This window comes from Phoca vitulina, unplaced genomic scaffold, assembly GCF_004348235.1.
Source record: "Phoca vitulina isolate PV1807 unplaced genomic scaffold, GSC_HSeal_1.0 scaffold8, whole genome shotgun sequence".
Lineage (NCBI taxonomy): Eukaryota > Metazoa > Chordata > Mammalia > Carnivora > Phocidae > Phoca > Phoca vitulina.
The window spans coordinates 69,202,293-69,220,466 of record NW_022589711.1 but is presented as its reverse complement, the minus strand read 5'-3'; the positions used below and the strand labels follow the sequence as shown (position 1 = coordinate 69,220,466).

The 18,174-nt window shown below is 39.3% G+C and overlaps 1 protein-coding gene across 1 annotated transcript; it reads right to left on the bottom strand.

Annotated features, from left to right (window-relative positions):
* Positions 1 to 14,101: 14,101 nt before the first annotated feature.
* Positions 14,102 to 17,763, bottom strand: GHSR (growth hormone secretagogue receptor). The gene is made up of 2 exons (XM_032406196.1): positions 16,968 to 17,763; positions 14,102 to 14,770 (listed from the first exon to the last, which is right to left on the bottom strand). Exons 1-2 carry the CDS (start codon positions 17,761 to 17,763, stop codon positions 14,466 to 14,468), a joined length of 1,101 nt encoding a protein of 366 aa, XP_032262087.1. The 3' UTR covers positions 14,102 to 14,465.
* Positions 17,764 to 18,174: the final 411 nt, after the last annotated feature.

The window sequence follows — 18,174 nt, the reverse complement described above, 5'->3', positions numbered from 1 at the left end:
AATGCACCCCAAGCTGTCAGGCTAACTCCTCATGAGGTTCAAACTGAAGAACCTCCCAAATCAGCGTTCAGGGGCCCAGGAGTTCCCCTGGACTTAAACTGCCCACTTCAGATTTCCCCCCAGCAGCCCCCGGTAAAATTGACAGTGGGGAACAAACTGATCGCCTTTTTAGTGGACACAGGTGCAACACATTTGATAGTAAAACGAATCCAAGGGGGTTGTTTTCATTAAAATAGACATGTCTTTAGAGTTATCAGTATTAAATATAAAACTTATTCTACCAAGGTTTACTAAAGGTCAAATAAGCTCATGTTATATCTGTTGCAATTTGTCAGCAAAAATGACTTAAATGATGGTTAATTTTGTCACATGAAGTTTTCATGCGTAATTGTTAAGAGCAAATATGTTAAATAAATAAAAAGGTTTATAGGTAAACTTTTAAATAGCTTTCAAAATCTTTGGTAACCTGAAACTTTGAAGTTTTGCTATTCAATGATAAATTGGGTTGAATTCATTGGATTTCTAAGCCTTCTCCAAAGATGATAATACTGAAACATTAGTTACTAGCCATAGGTTTATCTGCTTTTGTCTTCTTATTACAGAGAAATTAAAGATACTTGGGTCTGCTAGAAAACATGTTTTATGCTTTATTGAAAGTTGTACTATGAAAAAACATGTCTAAAAATTATGACATATTTATAAATTTGCCAATCTAAAGAATTATGGCTTAACAGTTCACAATTAGTTACTACTTAGTTTTCACTAGCAACTAAGGTTTCTAAGAACTAAAATTCTACCAGATGGAATTAGGCTGCTAGAAATGGTAAGGAAAGCATCTCTGTATGTAGGGACAGTTAGGATGTGTTTTTGATAAGGATTGAGGAATGGGAATACATTTTTGTTGAGGGAAAATAAAGTCATTTTGTCCTAAAATGAGACTGGTTAGAGAGAGAAGGCTTAGGAAAAAAATCTGAATGTTTAAAAAAAATTGTAGAAAGTTTGTGAAGAGGAATCTTTGGAAAAGAATTTTATGTGTGGTCAAGACTAAGATTGGAATGAATGAGTTTTAAAAGTACACCTGTATAAGATTGAAACTTGGCTTTTCTCTGTTAAAAAGACAAAGTTTTCTTGGATTATTGGTCTGCTCTTTTTGTTAGAGAGAGAGCGCACACTCAACCAGGGGTGGGAGGGGGGGAGTCCTAAGCAGGCTCCGTGCTCAGCAAGAGCCTCATATGGGGCATTCTTGATCCCACGACTCCGAGATCATGACCTGACCTGAAATCAAGAGTCCTATGCTCAACCGACTGAGCCACCCAGGTGCCCTTGTCTGCTCTTGATAAGAAATATAAACAATTTTTTTTTAATCTGCTCAGAAAACCAAGGTTTCTGTGTTTTGTCTTTATCTGGTTTTTGATTACTTAAGAAAGTTAAAACTTCTCAATATTAAAGGAGCTAAGTTTTGTTAACAACTATATAACCTTCTGTAGAATCTCTTACTGCCACTTGGTTAAATAGATAATTATTAAGTTTTGTAATGATCTGTAATCCTATTTAGGCAAGAACTTTAAAAACTTCTGAGGTTTTTAACAAAACTTCCCCCAAATTCAAATTCTAAATGAAGTCTTTTTTGACTAATTAGGCTTATTTATTTGGTATGTTAAATTACATGGGAGGCCTTGCCAAACAAATGATGGTAAACCTTCTTAGATTATATTGTATGGTTTTGTGCTATAACTGTTCTAGAAATTATATGAAATTCCTAAAGTTATATGGGAAACCTGGGTGGCTCAGTCAGTTAAGCATCTGACTTCGGCTCAGGTAGTGATCCCTGGGTCCAGGGATTGAGCCCCATGTCGGGCTCCCTGCTCAGTGGGGAGCCTGCTTATCTTTCTCCCTCTCCTTCTGCCCCTCCCCCCTTCGTGCTCTCTCTGTCTCTCTCTCAAATAAGTAAATAAAATCTTAAAAAAAAAAAAAAGAAATTCCTGAAGCTATAATATGTCCTGGTATAAAGTCATCATTTGACATTCTAATTATTGAAATGTGGGTCACAAAAATAACTGGATTTTCATGTCAACTGCATTATAATAAACTCTCTTCAGATCTTTGACTATGTCCATTTTTGAGTCTTTTGCCAATTACAGTAATTCTGATGCTCTTACAAAATGTGTTTCATCTTCAAGGAAATTCATAAAAAGGGCTTATGACAAATACAGGTTTCTGATATCTTCAAGATCATTAAACTGGGTAAGAATTTTTGTAACTAGTGCAAAAGCTGCATTCAAACAGAACAAGATTAGAACTATGGGACTGAATGAATTGAGGAAGATGATTACAGTTTTTATGACTTGTTTGAAACATTGCTGGTTCTCTAATGTTTGTGCTTCCAGGTTTAAGGAAACTTTTTCTCTTAAGATACCTGTGACTTATAGAAATATGATACAATATTCCTTTGTGAACAAACTGAAACATTATCTTTTCTCTCTACCTGAACCCTCCAGAATTCATAAACTCTCCATGAGTATACTTTCTTTCATGGCAATTACAATTATTTGTATAAGTTTAATAAGAATCTGTTCTCTTTGTAACAGGACGCCATTGAAAACATTGGTTAGATTACCAAGGCTTTGACTGAAATGTCATATTTGAGAGAAATGTGCATAGACTCAGATATGACCTGACAGCTTTAAGGAACTCAGGTTGACTTTACGGAGTCAATAGAGCCCCTTGGAAATGTTGGCCTGGTACCTTGCTTACGCAGTTCCCAACAGCCTTACCTGGTGAGTAAAGAATGTCACTTCCTGGCAGGTGCAGGAATGTCAGGATATTTAGGGGACCTAGAGAAGAGGAATTCACCCAAATATATAGGTATTACAGGCAAATCTGATGGCAAGTATTTGACTTGGTTTCTGGTCTCGAGAGACTGTTAGAAGTTCTATCTGAATCCTTACAAAAAGTTCCAACAAAGCAGATTTAAAAGAATTTATATGGGCAATCACTATTCTTACTGTGCTTATATAAATAATTAAGCCAAGTTTGTTAAAACTGGACTTGTTTTACAAACAAATTAGTCTTAATTTGCTATCTTTGATGGGAAGGAGGGTGATTTTAGAGAGAAAAATTATATTTCAGTAACACACCTTTGTGGAAGTTAGATTCTAGTTCTGATTATCTTTAAATGTTTGTTATTTGCCTAAGCTAGACAACTTGAGGTAAACTTCAGAGAAATTGCCAATAGCTCATGTACAGAAAACTTTCATGCCTGTTACTTTGTGTGGATAATCAAAAGATCCTGTGGGCATCTGATTGTTTGAACAGTTGGACAATGGGAGGCACTTGCTTGTTAGAAGTTCTTACTACCCCCTTCTCAGTCCACAGTAAGTCTAAAGTGGTACACTAGACTAGCTGTCTCAAATTATTCACCTGTGTCAGGCAGGACCTCCCTGGGGAAATACCAGATGGAGATGAATATTTCTTGTGTATTCTTTGCTCCCCGGTGGGAAGGTGCTGCTCATCAACATGTGGCATGAAATTTGTCTAAAACCTTAATTCTCATTGTTAATGAAACTTCTAACTCCCTCACCAACCTGCAAAAAATTTTGGACTCCTTGGCTAAAGTGGTAAGTAGACAACAGAGTAGCCTTAGACTATGTTTTAGCTGAAGAAGGAGGTATATGTGTAGTGGTCAATTCCTCTTGCTCTACTTACATTAATACTACCATGCAGATTGTAACTAGTGTAGACAAAATCCAACAGCAGGCCTCTTGGTTGCAGCAAACCCTAGAACAGCACATCCTTCTATATCAAGGGGGTTGGAATAGGTTTACTGGTCTGTTTTCTTGGATACCCTCTAGCATCAGATCTATTCTAGGGGGGATAACAAAAATGGGCCTTGCAATATTACTGATACTGGAATATACTTAGGGGCAAAACTAATAATGTTATATACCACCACATGATGCAAGAAGGTGTCCAAAGTTTTAAGTACAGAACTACCTCTGATACTACTCCCCCCATGCCCATTTAGAAAAAGGGACCAACAGTTACATCGTGCACCATGTCGGGGCCTTCCATTCCAGAGCCCCTCCTGTGCCTTGATTCAGCTTGAAGCAGCTACAGAAGATGGACTTTTGCCCATATTCCAGAGATGGAATGAAGGAGTGACCATGGGGATATGTAACTCTGTCCCAAGCAGCCTACAGGCTACATATCTCTAACTCTTGACCTGTGTCTAGCTTGACTTATAGCTTATAGTTTGATTAATTACAGCTTCTTTGAGATTTCAACAGAACACTGACCCTGGGGAAACAAGGAGTTAGGTGTTCCCAGAAGATTTTATTTATTTATTTGACAGAGAGAGAGAGCACGCACAAGCAGGGGGAGCGACAGGCAGAGGGAGAAGCAGACTCCCCGCTGAGCAGGGAGCCCGATGCGGGACTCGATCCCAGGACACTGGGATCATGACCTGAGCCGAAGGCAGACGCTTAACGACTGAGCCACCCAGGCGCCCAACAAATATTTTTATAAGACAAAATTTGTCAATAAGTTGACTCTGATTCTTTTGAATGTTTTATGATATTTTGATCTTGGAAAATAGCAGACCTTCTCAATTTCGTTCCATCAAAAGATTCAACTCAAACTTTGAGATATTCCAAAGATCAATTATAGAATGTCAAAATCAAATCTACACAATTTTGAGTCCTCATTACATAATTTGTTCAGTTTCCTCCTGTTTTCAGAGGGATATATCGTAATGTTTCCTGTTGCAAGCTGTGTTTTCAGTAACTTTACACATTTCTCAGAGCGTCAAATGCTGATTTTTTTTTGTTTTGTTTTTAAGGGTTTTTTTTTTTTTGGTATTCCATTTGTTGACTACTCTGATTAGATATTTCAACTGATTTTAAACAAAAGACAAATGTAGAAGACTCATTTAATTCTATTTGAGAACACTAATGTTGATTTACAAAGTAGTTCTTCAAAAGCATAAGCATTTCTGAAATTTAGTTGATGATGGGTAGCAAAGAGAATGAATACTACTGTTCTGGTACATTTTGTGTCTCTGTTACTCTGTGTGTGTGTTTTGTAAATTTTGGCAATACATCTTCTATTTTAATTGGCAGAATATCACAACTTCTTTGAATGAATTGTGTAGGTACCACAGTTCCAAGTTCTGTTGTCTGTTCCATAAGATTCATCATTTAGTAAGAACACTATTTTTATCATGGCACTTTGCCTCACCAAAATTATATTTGTATTATCACCCCCAAATGAGTACATTTAACTTTATGGAGAAATGTTTAACCAAAATTACGATTATTCTCAGTAACATAAGATGCTTCACTTTGGCAAAATGACTCCCAAAAGCTTTATTTCATCAATTGGGTGAAAAAACCCATTAGTGAGACTAAATAATAATCTTTTATTTAACATGTCTGATGGCATTGATATAAAACTGGCCTCATTCAACCGTGTGCCAAGATCATCTTCTGACAATAGAACTGACACAATAATGGTTGTTATGAACTTTTGGTGCATGTGTGAGAAGCTATACAATCAACAATGAGTAAGATTAATTTAGAAGAATAATTATTTAAAGGAAATTATTTACATTTCACATACCGAAATGTAAATGTATCTTCTGCAGTGCTATGTGTTAGATTATCAGGCACAGTTTTCTTAAAACAATTACTGGCTTGAGTAGATTTATAGCAAAACAAAAAGCCTGTTAGCATTGTAACAAGAGTGTTTGGAGAGTGCTCGACAGGAGGACTGCTTGGCCTCTATTTCCTGCACTTAATGCACATACTTCTAGAATTTTCCCCATTTCCCACTGACCCTGCTGACTGGCAGCCTGGTCACTATGCAGCTTGAAAATTGTGCTGAGAGCCATGGCACAACTGAAGGAAAAAAAAAAAAAACCAACAAACAGTGGCCACATATTTCCCCACCACCGCTCCTGAAATGGGAAGAAGTTGACTTTCCTTACAACATGTATCAAAAAAACCATTTCGGTTTTTTTCAGCAAGTGTTTTGCATGCTCTACTGGGAATAGAGACGGGTTATAGTTGGTCGTCCCTCAGTTCACCATGTGCTAGGGAAAGAACTCTGTTCACGGAACATGCACTGCACATGTTACAAGACAAGACCATGGCAGAAGCTGGAAATATCAACTGGAGGTCTGACAGCTGCACCCCAACTTCCTTTAATGCAATTACTAATGACAAGTCCTTAAAAAAGAAAAAAAAGAAAAATCCAGCATAAAGGCAAAACCAGATGAGATGCCTGGGCAGTAGGAGTAACTGGTACTGTCACAGGCAAAGGGGACACTTGTCCCCCTAATGTTCCTTCTCAGCCAATGTTTCTGGGAACCACTACTAATGGACGGGGGGCTGGCCTAAAGCATGGAACGTAGAAGGTTCCGTGCTAAAGTCCCCTAGGACTCTAGACAATCTCTAACATGTTCTCTACTAGGATTTATTCTGTTTGAATGGAGCCAAAAAAGTTTCTATATTCGAAGTGCTTTTACATGGGAATTAGAAGCATTCTTAATTGGATTGCTGGGATCCAGCGTTCTCCCTTCCCTGTGTCCAAGGTCCTGAATGCACCACATGCCGGGAGGCCACGCTCTAGCACGCCCTCCCACTTCTGTTCCACCAACTGAGTAATTTGTCCTCAAATCTCTCTCTGCCAAAGTGCCCTTGTTATTCTAACTACTTAATTAAAATTACGTTAAGTTGATGAAATGTGATTGCAAAAGGAGAATCACTATTTCTTTGAAAACTATGCTGATTTCTTTGGAAAGTCTCAATAAAGGCAGCTCACTAAAAAGCTCTTCATTAGCTGTGGGTAAAAACTACTGTCAAAACTGGGGTTGGGGAAACATGAAAACTACAGAAGGATTCTGTATTCAGGTTTCTTCACACACGGTTTGGGTTCTTGCTCTGCTCTAAAGAAACTCGAATTGGAAATTGTAGATTGTAAACAACCTAATAAATTGGGGTAATAAAAAGTTAACATGTATTGGGCTCCTCTATGTGCCAGATGCTGCCCCTTTATATATATTACGTCACTGGATCTGTCAAGAACCACAACCAGCAGATACTTTTATGATTTCTATTGTACCATTAAATCAACTGGGACCCAGAGAGGTTAATGTTAAGTTATTGCCCTGTGTCACATGGCTGGTTAATTTTCTCCCAGGAGAAAATTCTGTAAATGTTTGGCTTCAAAGCCTATGCATACTCCACTTTTCATGCTTTGTTCCTGGAGGATAAATTCTGAAAGAAAGAAGTTTTTAAATAAAGGTTCTGAAGCAATTAACTAGGCCGAGATAGTGAACATGTGGCCATGAAGAGAGGTATGCATTCAGGAAACAATTTTGCCAAGCTCTTGTCCCCTCTCTTCCACCCCCTGCTGACTGAGCCTCATTCCATAAATAGAGGTGCAAATGTCTCCTGGGAAGGGTCCAAGCGTTCACTCCAAAATATATCTGCTGCATTTTGAAAACCTGGCAGAGGCTTGTCAACACCCTGGCCAGAGCAATTACCCAGCATTGTTAAATTTGCAGCTACTTTTACCAGCCATTCTGAATATTTGTACCTAGTCAATAAGGTTGTGGGGACACCTCTGCCTGACTGGGGTCAGGAGCAGACAGATAAATGAAGAGAAGGATTCTAGCTAGGCTGCAGACCACCTAGGAGGGTAGACACACAATGGGGTTGTTTCGTGCTGTACTGAGTGACCAAATGATAATGGCGGCCACTTACTGAGCATTTGCTAGGTTTGGGTACTTAACATGGGGGGAAGGTTAAGGAACTTGCCCGAAGCAATGTGGTTCCAGAACTGGAATGCAAGCCTGATTGATGAACCCTGGCTTTCCTCTCCCACCACCTCTCTGAAACTTTCTCCCGTGGAAGAGGAGGTGTCCCAGCGAGGAGCTGCGGGAGTTAGTGTTGGGTGTGGAAGATATCACCCTGAAAGCCAGGCAAAGCCAAGGTGCTAGAGGGAGAAAGCAGAGAATAAGATCTGGAGCAAGGCTGGGAGGGAAGCCAATCTCTGAACTGTAGTCGTGCAGTTTGCCATTTACCACTATTACAAGGATAAGATACGTTCTTTGTAGAAATGTTAGAAACCGTGGAAAAACAGAGAAAAATATTTTCATGGACCAGAGAAATACTGTTAATACTTTCTATGCTGGATCTTTTCAGTCTTCGGCTCTGTGAACATCTTTTTTTTTTTCTTTACGGGTTGGGACAATTTTTTTTCACTTACTAATATCAGGTAAACATTTTCCCACATTAAAATTCTCCTACAATATCATTTTTAATGCCTCCATTGTACTCTAGATAGGGAAAGTGAAAGCTCTAGAACCTAGCTGGTCTGGGGTCAAATTCCAGCTCTGCCATTTCCTGGCCATGTGACAAAACTCTCAGTTGCCCCTTCACCCTCCCCCACGGGGATATAATAAAACCTCCTCTGATGTGTGTTGGGATGATTCCATGAGAAAAAGAATTGGAAGGCCTTATCACAGTGCTGCATAAATGTTAACTGTTATCATTTCTGGAATTTATTTAACCAACTCCCCATTCTCCAAAATGGGTTTTTTCAGGTTTTCAAAATTATGAATAAGATGCAAGGAACACCATTACAGAAAAATCTTTGTGTTCCTCTGTAATTATGTCTTGATGTGAAATGACTGGATCAAGAAGTATTTAAAATTTGTATGTATTCGATGCATACTGGCAAACTATTCTTCAGGAGATGCGTATTGATTTATAATGATTTTCACGACCCCTTGAAGGAAGCTGGCTGTGAGACTGGGAGTCGATGATGAGCTATGAGTCAGGAAACAAGGAACAAGTCGCATTTGAACACTGGCCTCAGAATGTGAGACCTGCCAAGTCCCAGATAGGCCTGCTGACCTCTCCTCTTTTGATCTCAGGACACCTGCCACAGGGATGGACCTGAGAGAATGTGGGGGCACTGGTGGACACTGAATTGAAGGAGAGATGGACAGAAGGGGGTCAGAAGATACTGCAAAGGGCCTTAGCAGATCAATAAAAGTAAATCCCATGTTGGATTACTTTAGTGTATTAGTAATTACTGCCAAGTGTTATTTATACATTTTAATTTAGATAATACCATAAAGTTGTAATGAACTCATGTTAACAGCATATGTGTATGACTTCGTGGTATGTAGAATACATTGAACTTTCACACTATGATTATCCTTTATTCACTTCTAATGTTCTTCTTAAGTAGAAATGATGGTGGCAATAGGTAGTGGGGTATTTTAAAGTCCTTTAATCAGCAAATTGAAGTTGGCTACCTTTATTGGTTCTCCAGTTTTAGTTTTTTAATTTTATTGGCCCCTGGAATCCATACGTCTAGAAGCTAATGCCCAGGTGACACATAATCCAGTCTTTAAACCTTCATTTATCCAACCAACATTCAGTGAGTGGCTGACTACAACATATAAGATGTATAGGAATTCTTCCTTTGACTCAAAGAGCTCGTGGTCTTTGGGTCCCACATTGCAGGCTGCAACACCATTGACTCTGGGGGTGACAGGTTGTAAGGGAAGAGAGGTGGAGAGGGCATGGGGGTCACAGTCCATTGCAGGGTCCTCGACTTTTTTCAGTATGGAAGCCACTTCTTCTAAAAATTGTTTAACTCATTATTCAATATTGGCGCCCTTGGGGAAATAAAATTCACTATAACAAACACCTCCTCACAGTGGCAAAATACATATTTCAGAAATTAAAAGGACAAAATAGAACTGAATCTGGGAGAGGAGTGAAGCTGAGATATCCCAGACACCGAAATTTGTAACTGTACATGGAAGAAATTTGCTATAGGCTTTAAAAATATATTTATTAAGCAATTGTTTGGTTTAGGACACCCAAAGGAAGGAAAACCAGTGTCTAATTTCATAAGACATGACATCTATAAGCTCTTTAACATTCACAAAAACCTTAAATAAAAAGAATCACAAATAAAATATCATTAGTGACATTTATGACACATTGTAAAACACAGATCAACAAAGCTGTAAGTTCTCTAATACCTAGAATACAGCAGGTGTCAGTGAAATAGGAGACGATGCTGTTTGGATGTATTTTTTTTTAAGATTTTATTTATTTATTTGAGAGAGAGAGAATGAGAGAGAGAGCACATGAGCGGGGGGAGGGTCAGAGGGAGAAGCAGACTCCCTGCCAAGCAGGGAGCCCGATGAGGGACTCGATCCAGGGACTCCAGGATCATGGCCTGCGCCGAAGGCAGTTGCTTAACCAACTGAGCCACCCAGGCACCCTGTTTGGATGTATTTATATGAGCAAGTGCTCTCTAATATGCTAAACCTGCAGTGCTCTAAGTGTTAACCATGAATGTTTTTGTGGTTTGAGCCAGAGAAATGTTTGGATTTGAGATGTTAAAAATCACAGAAAATCTTTCAAACTGTTCTCTCCATATACTTTCTGTGGGGCTAGGGGGAGAAGATGGGCTTCGGGAGACTTCTTTTGGGAGGAACATCTGTAAACATTTCTGCAGAACCTTCTGAGCAGTTATGTGAAGCATGTTTTCTGGGGGCTTCACTGAATTTGCCAGTTTTGGGGGTAATCAGTAGCCCCTTGTGCAATGAGTATACTATATCATAGCATAAAATAGTAATTGGAATTCCAGCAAATATCCAGGCAACTGGGATGGACATAAGCATGGCAGCTTTTTTTTTTTTTTTTTGTAAGGCTGATAATTCTCCCAACCAATATGGCTAGCTTCTAACACCCAGCAAGAGTTTTCATTCAGAAGGAAAAACACAAAATAAGCCTTATGCAAACTTTCTCCCTCAGCTGTTTCAAATTTAAATTACTGCCAAAAATTAACATAACTGAATTCATTTAATATGAATAAATAAGTGACGTGAGCTGAAAGTGGCCCTCATTTACCCACCAGCACATCGCTTTCTGTTGATTTGACTTGCAGCTCATTCTCTAGATAAAAATTGTGTTATCAATTCATTGAATTAACATTGGTTACTAATCATCTAGTTAAGTTGTAACTGGAGAGATCCTGGCCAGTGTTGCAATTTAAATTGCAAAGAAATCATAAGAGGATCATTAGATACACATCTTTATCTTTAACGACATTATTTACATTAGATACAGTGTTTCTGAAAGCAGAAAGCTCTATTCTACTCCATTAGACAATGTGAGAAGAAACTTTGATGTATGTACATATGTATGTCACATTTTAAAGACGTACACAATGTTTTTTAAAAGACAAGTGAGTCTTTTCAGGCGCTGGTCTTATAAAAAGTCTCATAGATCATTTTTTTAAACTAAATTCAAGTATATCAATAAATGAAAAACACCAAAAAATTACAGCTAAAATTGCCAGTGTCAACTAATAATTGTAAATTGTAATGGTTTCAGCCTCTCAAGAAAAGCATTAGAGTGAAAAAGCTGGAGTTTCAAGTCTAATCCCATCGCTATGACTTTCACTGCAATAAAAAGTTGACTATAAAGAAATGGTTCCCAAGGTCTGACCAGTCGCTAGAAGTGTTTCTAAATGTCAGTGCCACAAAACTATGATTTTAAATGATTCATAGCAAGAATGTTTTCTTTAAAGAAATTATTAAAAAGTTCTTACTCATATAACAGTCACTTTGTATAACGAAAAAGACCCAACCCTTGATTCTGTGACCTGATGTCAGGTGTGGTGACAGATACCTCATTGCTGATCTTACCAGGAAAATGGAAACATGAATTACAAATGAAACCAATTCCTTTACTTTCCTCACATTAACAAAGCAAGCTGTGAGTGTCTACCGCAAGCAGACACACTAATCACATCTAGAGATTTGACTGGTTTGTGTAGGAACAGCCCATTTTGAGTTTATTTTGAGGCAAATACACAACAATACAGGGAGATGAATAGCCCCTTAAAATGCTGGACCATCATTTAATCCAGTGTCAACTGGAGATGTTTATTTCATAACTTAAAGTATTTATTAATTACCTACTGCAACATAACACAGAAGTGATCATGAGCTCATTAAGGATAAAATCCTTGGCTTATTAGTCTCTAGAGCTTAGAACGTACCAAGCACATAGTAAATGTTTGTGAAATGATGGACTTTTAGAAAAATTTTCCTCTAAGTTCCTCTTTTCCCTGAGTCTTAAACATTTATGATGATACAAAGATGTTATAAATAATAAAAAGGCAACGATAGGGCAAATTCAAGATCCATATCTCTAAATATTATCTCTGAGTTCTCTCATCAACACCAGTAAAGGACATTGGTAGTCCTTGCTACGTAAACTATGCCCTGTAAGTGAATTAGGCTGAGACTATAGACCTGAACTCAGAAGAAAGGGGAGACCATTGAATAGGTAGGCAACTAATTAAAAGTTAGGTTTGGTTTTCTCCACAGCAATAAACTGTGTGATGGAAATCAAGCCCTCTTTGCTTGTTTTCTCTCAAGTAGGATATACCGTAGACAAAAACTCTAAGATTTCAGGAAAGTGAATTATCTCTTTGGGATTTGCTGGACCCTATTTAGGACAATGATGCCAAATGACCTAATTAGTATTTCACAAGCTTAAATGAATGAGAGTATTTTTTAAAATGTTGATGCACTCCCAAGAATTAACTGAATAATCAATTTGCTAAAGTTCTGAATTCAGCTTAACTGGATAGTGCAGTCTTAGTATCAGGAAGGATTTCAAAAATATTTTTCTCCAGAAATCTTTCTAATTATGACTATGTTTTTCATTTTTCTAAGATAAATAGTCAATTATTTCAGCATAATAATCTTTATTTTGGTAGGGGAGAAAATCAATCATGGCAATAATTTACCTAACTGGTCCATTCAGTTCTGCTGTTGAACCAATAACTTCATGTAGGAATTCCTTATATGACTTAATGTTGTACAGGATTGTGAAGAAATCATTTTTGGAATAATATATTTAATAATGCAAAGAGTTGACTATGGGGGGGGAGCAATGTCAATACAAATGAAAATTTTAGTTTTATGACCAAAATGTTCAACATTTAGTTGAAGGTGTCTAATCATTCATAAGTATGATTCAGAGCGAGACTGGGTATCCAAGTAAACATATCTATCAGATAAGCAGTGGGATGTAAATAGCAAAATTAATTTGGAGACAGGACATGGCATAGGCATTTTGAAATAAATGGCTATAAGATTTTTAAAAGTTTTGCATATCAATAAGCAGTAGCCTTTTTAAAGAATTCTGAATTTTTCACCATTTGAAAAATGTCTATATTCACTAAGTTCCTGTAAGCTTTCCAGAGTAAGTTATAAATTATTCCTTTATTCACAAAGCAAAACCTTATGATTGGCTTAAGTATTTTTACTAAGCCAAATAAGGCAGTTTGTGATTGTCTATAATTTTTATAAAGTCTCATTTCCTGAATATTAACACATGTAATTCAACCTAATTTAAAAACTCATCTTATATTTCATATCCATTTTCTTCCAAGCATGAAGAATAGAACATTTAGGTGTAACTTTGAGGATTTATTGCACTAACATTCTACTAAGTTCACTATAAAGAGCATTTCAGGGAATGAATTTTATTTGTAAATATTTTTATAAGATTAACAATAATTTTACATATACTCTAGAGCTGCACTGTCCATTATGGTAACCATTAGCCACATTTGGCTGTTGAACACTTGAAAGGTGACTTGCGCAACTTGAAGAACTGAATTTTTTAATTTTAATTCATTTAAAAATTTAAAAGTTATAGTAGTTTTAGTTATTGGAAAACTTTTAGGTGTGTTTGGACAACTTAGACTTACGAATCTACTTTTTCATCTGCAAATTTTACGAAACCTAAATACCTCAAGTATTACTGGTGAAAACTTCATGTCCAAATTAAGGTGCGCTGCAAATGTAAAGAACATTTCAGAGACTCTGTACAAAAAAAAGAATGTAAAATTCTCATTAATAAGTTTTATATTGACTACTTAAGTACCTTGCGTTATATTTCTCTTGGACAGCACTGATCTGGAGCTATATGAAAATTTCTAGTACTTAAAAGTTATGTTTTAGAATGTTTTACTTCAATGTCATTCTCTTAATCAAAAATTTTTATCATTATGAAAAAGTAAATCAGATTTAGCATTTGCTTAGTAAGAAGTGCCCTAATTGCTCTCTCTGCACATCCTCCTTCCTCCAAATTGCAAAATCCTTGCTAGCACCAACAGCAGAATGCAAAATCATAGACAATGAGTATGCAGAAATAGTGTATGAGGGCACTGATGAGTGTGCAATCAAATCAAACTGCTCACACACTACAAGTTCTATCTTTTCTTTCCTCCCAATTGTTTCCAGAGCTGTGTGTTCTTAATTCCAAAATTAACCTTCAACTTCTTCCCAAGTTCTGCTGTGCTATGGCTTCTGGTTTAGAATAAGCGATGACTTTGCTCAGCAATGTGGTTGGTCATGTATTAATACTAGATTCTGTCCAGGCCCGAGAACTTTCATCCTTCAGGGTGGAGAGCTTCCTCTGGGAGAAGGGTTCAAATCCCAGAAGTTTGAACACTGCCACCCGGTACTTCTTGGACATGATGTTGTACAGAATGGGATTGATGGCAGCGCTGAGGTAGAAGAGGACAAAGGATACCAGGTTGCAGTATTGGCTGATCTGAGCAATCTCCAAGGAGCCAGGCTCGAAGGACTTGGAAAATAAATATCGCCCTACGTGGAAGGGCAGCCAGCAGAGGATGAAAGCAAACACCACAACAGCTAAAAGGACAACAGGAGAGAGAGTGTGAGCTCAAGAAATGTCATAGCAAGTCACGTTCTATTTTGAAGACACAGTTTTGTTTTGATTATGTGTAGTATCACCATTGACTTCAGAGAAACATTATGTTCTGCTTTTCCCTATTCCTACTTTTAACCAAGGTTGGGTCTGTCTGGACTAACAGTTCAACCATTTTTGTTGAGCTTCCCAATCATTTCTATTTAATGACTATTTGAGTGATTTTGTGACCAAACTGACATTTTGACTCAACAATTTATTCACAATAGTCCACCATTTCACATGTGTTAGATACAAACAAGCACAGATGAAGTACAGTGGTTATACTCCACCACAGCCATGTGACAGAGTTTCCTGGGGGCACAGATTCCTTGTGTGTAATACAGACTCACAAAATTAGTATCTTTAGGAAGGAGACCAGGACACCACACCTGCTTTTCTCTTTTCTTTTTTCTTTCTGAAGTTTCACGAAAGACTGAATATGCAGTCAGGATTGAGAACCACTGAGATGGATGATACTTTGCCACCTACTGATAGACATAAATAAGTTATAAAAGACCATAAAACCCACTAACATTAATTACCATCCATCTGAGTCTTCATTTTACCCAGGTAAGATAATTTTTGTCCAAGACCTCTGAATTTCTAGATTAAATTTTCAAAATTCAGAAATCAAAGGTAAAAATAACAGAAAATAATACTTCGGTCCTTGTACCACTTTAGTGATTCCCTTCATAAGGTCAAGGCAAAAGAAAATTAACATCGGTGTTGAGACACCAGTGAGGATAATTAACAGCTTAAAAATAAAATTGGAGAAAATTATTAAACTTCTTCTCAAAACGAAGTTGCATAGTAGCAACTGACTGCCACGGTAGCAACATGAATATTAGAATCCCCTGGAGGGCACTAGCAGGTTTACAATCTGTTAGTCATATTCTGAGAATCACTGGTCTAGAAAATAAAAATTTTTTACATTCTTTGAAAAAACAGTATCGTTTTAATATACAGGATTCCAGGAACTGTAAAATGACAAATACAAAATCCACCTGGAACGACTTCTAAGAAGCACTAAATATGCAAATAAATACAAAATGTTGGACTATAATGAGGAATAATAAAATGTACAGATTCTGGTTTTGAAAAAGCAAATTGAATTAATATTTTTGCTTGGATGTGAACACATTTTGTATTACTTTACTTGTACCAAACACATATACTTAAATTTATGTATTAAATATGCAGTACACTCCAGTCATAAAACTGCACCAAGATGTTCTTTGAAGGACCACTTAGAGAGGGATAGTAAGTCCTGTCAGCTTACACAAAGTCTTTTTTTCTCATGTTGGGAGAAGCTTACCTATCTTAGCTTATCCTAGTTTATCCTAGACTATCCTACAGGCAGAAATAGGTGGTCTTGAAAGGAAATGGAGACTCCAGCACTGATTTATCATTGCCTTCTTTTCAAAGCTATATAAACAGCAGCAGGGTAAACAGAATGGATGCAATTATCTGAAAAAATGCAGGTCAGAAAGCATACCACAATACTGAGAGAAAAATGAATCATCTCTGACAGAATTATCCATGTTGATCATATCTTTGGTTAAATTCACCACGGAATACTTTCTAGATCCAATGCCTACTCTTCCCCCAACCCCATGAATGCTTTTTAAATGCAACTTAGATATCCACAAATTGAGGCAGGAAGGTAAACCTCACCTTTAACACTTAAAGACCACAGTAGACTTTTATGAAATATCCCAGTTTTGAAGCAATGTCTCTGGGCTGATAAAATTCATTTAAGGGAAATACAAAGGAGGGGCATCGTTCCCTGAAAAAGGAGACATTAGAAGAAAGAGACACAAAGAGGTAGAGAGCAAAATAGAGAGTGAAGACAGTGATAAGGTGGGGCGGGGGGTGGGGGGAGACAGATAAAGAAAGAAAGAGCACAAAACAAAATACACGCACACACACACAGAGAGAGACGCCTACACCATGGAGAAACTAAGAAACCAAAGAGTGAGCTCAAGACAGAAACAGGAGAGAATCATTGATTGACATGCAGATAGAGACCGAGAAAAACAGGGGAAGGAGGTAGAGGCTCAGGGAGAAGGGGAAAGGAGGGAAGGCAAGGGGAGAGGAGAGAACCCGGGAGAGAGAGCTCGAGGGCGCACTGAGACCCACCCAGCATTTTCACGGTTTGCTTGTGGTTCTGGTCCCTTAGCGAGGCGCCCACCGCCCCCTCGCCCCGCTTTCTTCGCCACAGCTTCCTGCCGATGAGGCTGTAGAGCACAGTGAGGCAGAAGACCGGCAAGAAGAAGAAGACGCTGGATACCCACACCATGACGGTGAGCAGTCCGGAGCGCACGGCGAACTCGGTGGCGCGACACTCGTTAGTGTCCCGAGGGTCGGTGCCGTTCTCGTGCTCGACCCCGACCAGCACGAAGATGGGCCCGGCGCTGCAGAAGGCCACGGCCCAGATGACCAGGATGACCAGCTTCACCCGGCCCTTGGTGACTACCACCTTGGCCCGCAGCGGGAAGCAGATGGCGAAGTAGCGCTCGACGCTCAGCGCGGTGATGGTGAGCACCGTGGCGTAGGTACAGCTCTCGCTGACGAACTGGAAGAGTTTGCAGAGCAGGTCGCCGAAGTTCCAGGGTCGGTACTGCCACAGGCGGACTAGGTCGAGGGGCATGCAGAGGAAGATGAGTAGGTCGGAGAAGGCCATGCTGGACAGGTAGAGGTTGGTGGTGGTGCGCAGCTCGCGGAAGCGCGACACCACCAGCATGGTGAGCAGGTTGCCCGCGATGCCCACCACAAAGAGTGCCACGCAGGTGGCGGTGACACCGGCCAGTAGTGGCGCGGGGAAGAGCGGCAGGAGCTCGTCGGTCAGCGAGTCGTTGTCGCGGGGAGCGTCCCAGCCCAGGTCCGGCAGCGTGAGGTTGTACCCCGGCTCCTCGCTCGGCGTCGCGTTCCACATGCTGCCGGCTCAGCTTAACTGGCTCTGGGATGCGACCGCGCTGAGAAGCTGGCCGCGGCTGGCCCCAGAAGGTCCCCTCAGGCGCGGGAGAGTGCGAACGAGGAGCCGGCGCTGGCTCGCAGGGAGGATGCTTGGAGATGAAAGAGAGGGAAGTGAGAGGCAGAAGCTCAGGGAGAAAGTGAGATTGAGAGCTTGGGGCGAAAAGCGGGGGAAGGGAGGGACACACACACGCACACGCACGCACGCACTGGTGGTGAGGACAGAGTGACCCACCGGTCTTTCTGGCACCTCTGTTTTTCCCCACGATCTCCCCCAAACCTAGCCCCTAGCTGGCCCGTAGTCGCGTACCTGTCACCGGGACAGCCCCGCCAGTCCTGCCTCGCTTGCGCCTTCTTGCTCCAGCCGCATCTC

Coding starts and splice junctions, on each gene's coding strand:
- GHSR (XM_032406196.1), bottom strand. CDS start 17,763: ATGTGGAACGCGACGCCGAGCGAGGAGCCGGGGTACAACCTCACGCTG. Junction 14,771..16,967: donor GCAAACCGTGAAAATGCTGG/GTGGGTCTCAGT, acceptor TTGTCCTTTTAG/CTGTTGTGGTGTTTGCTTTC.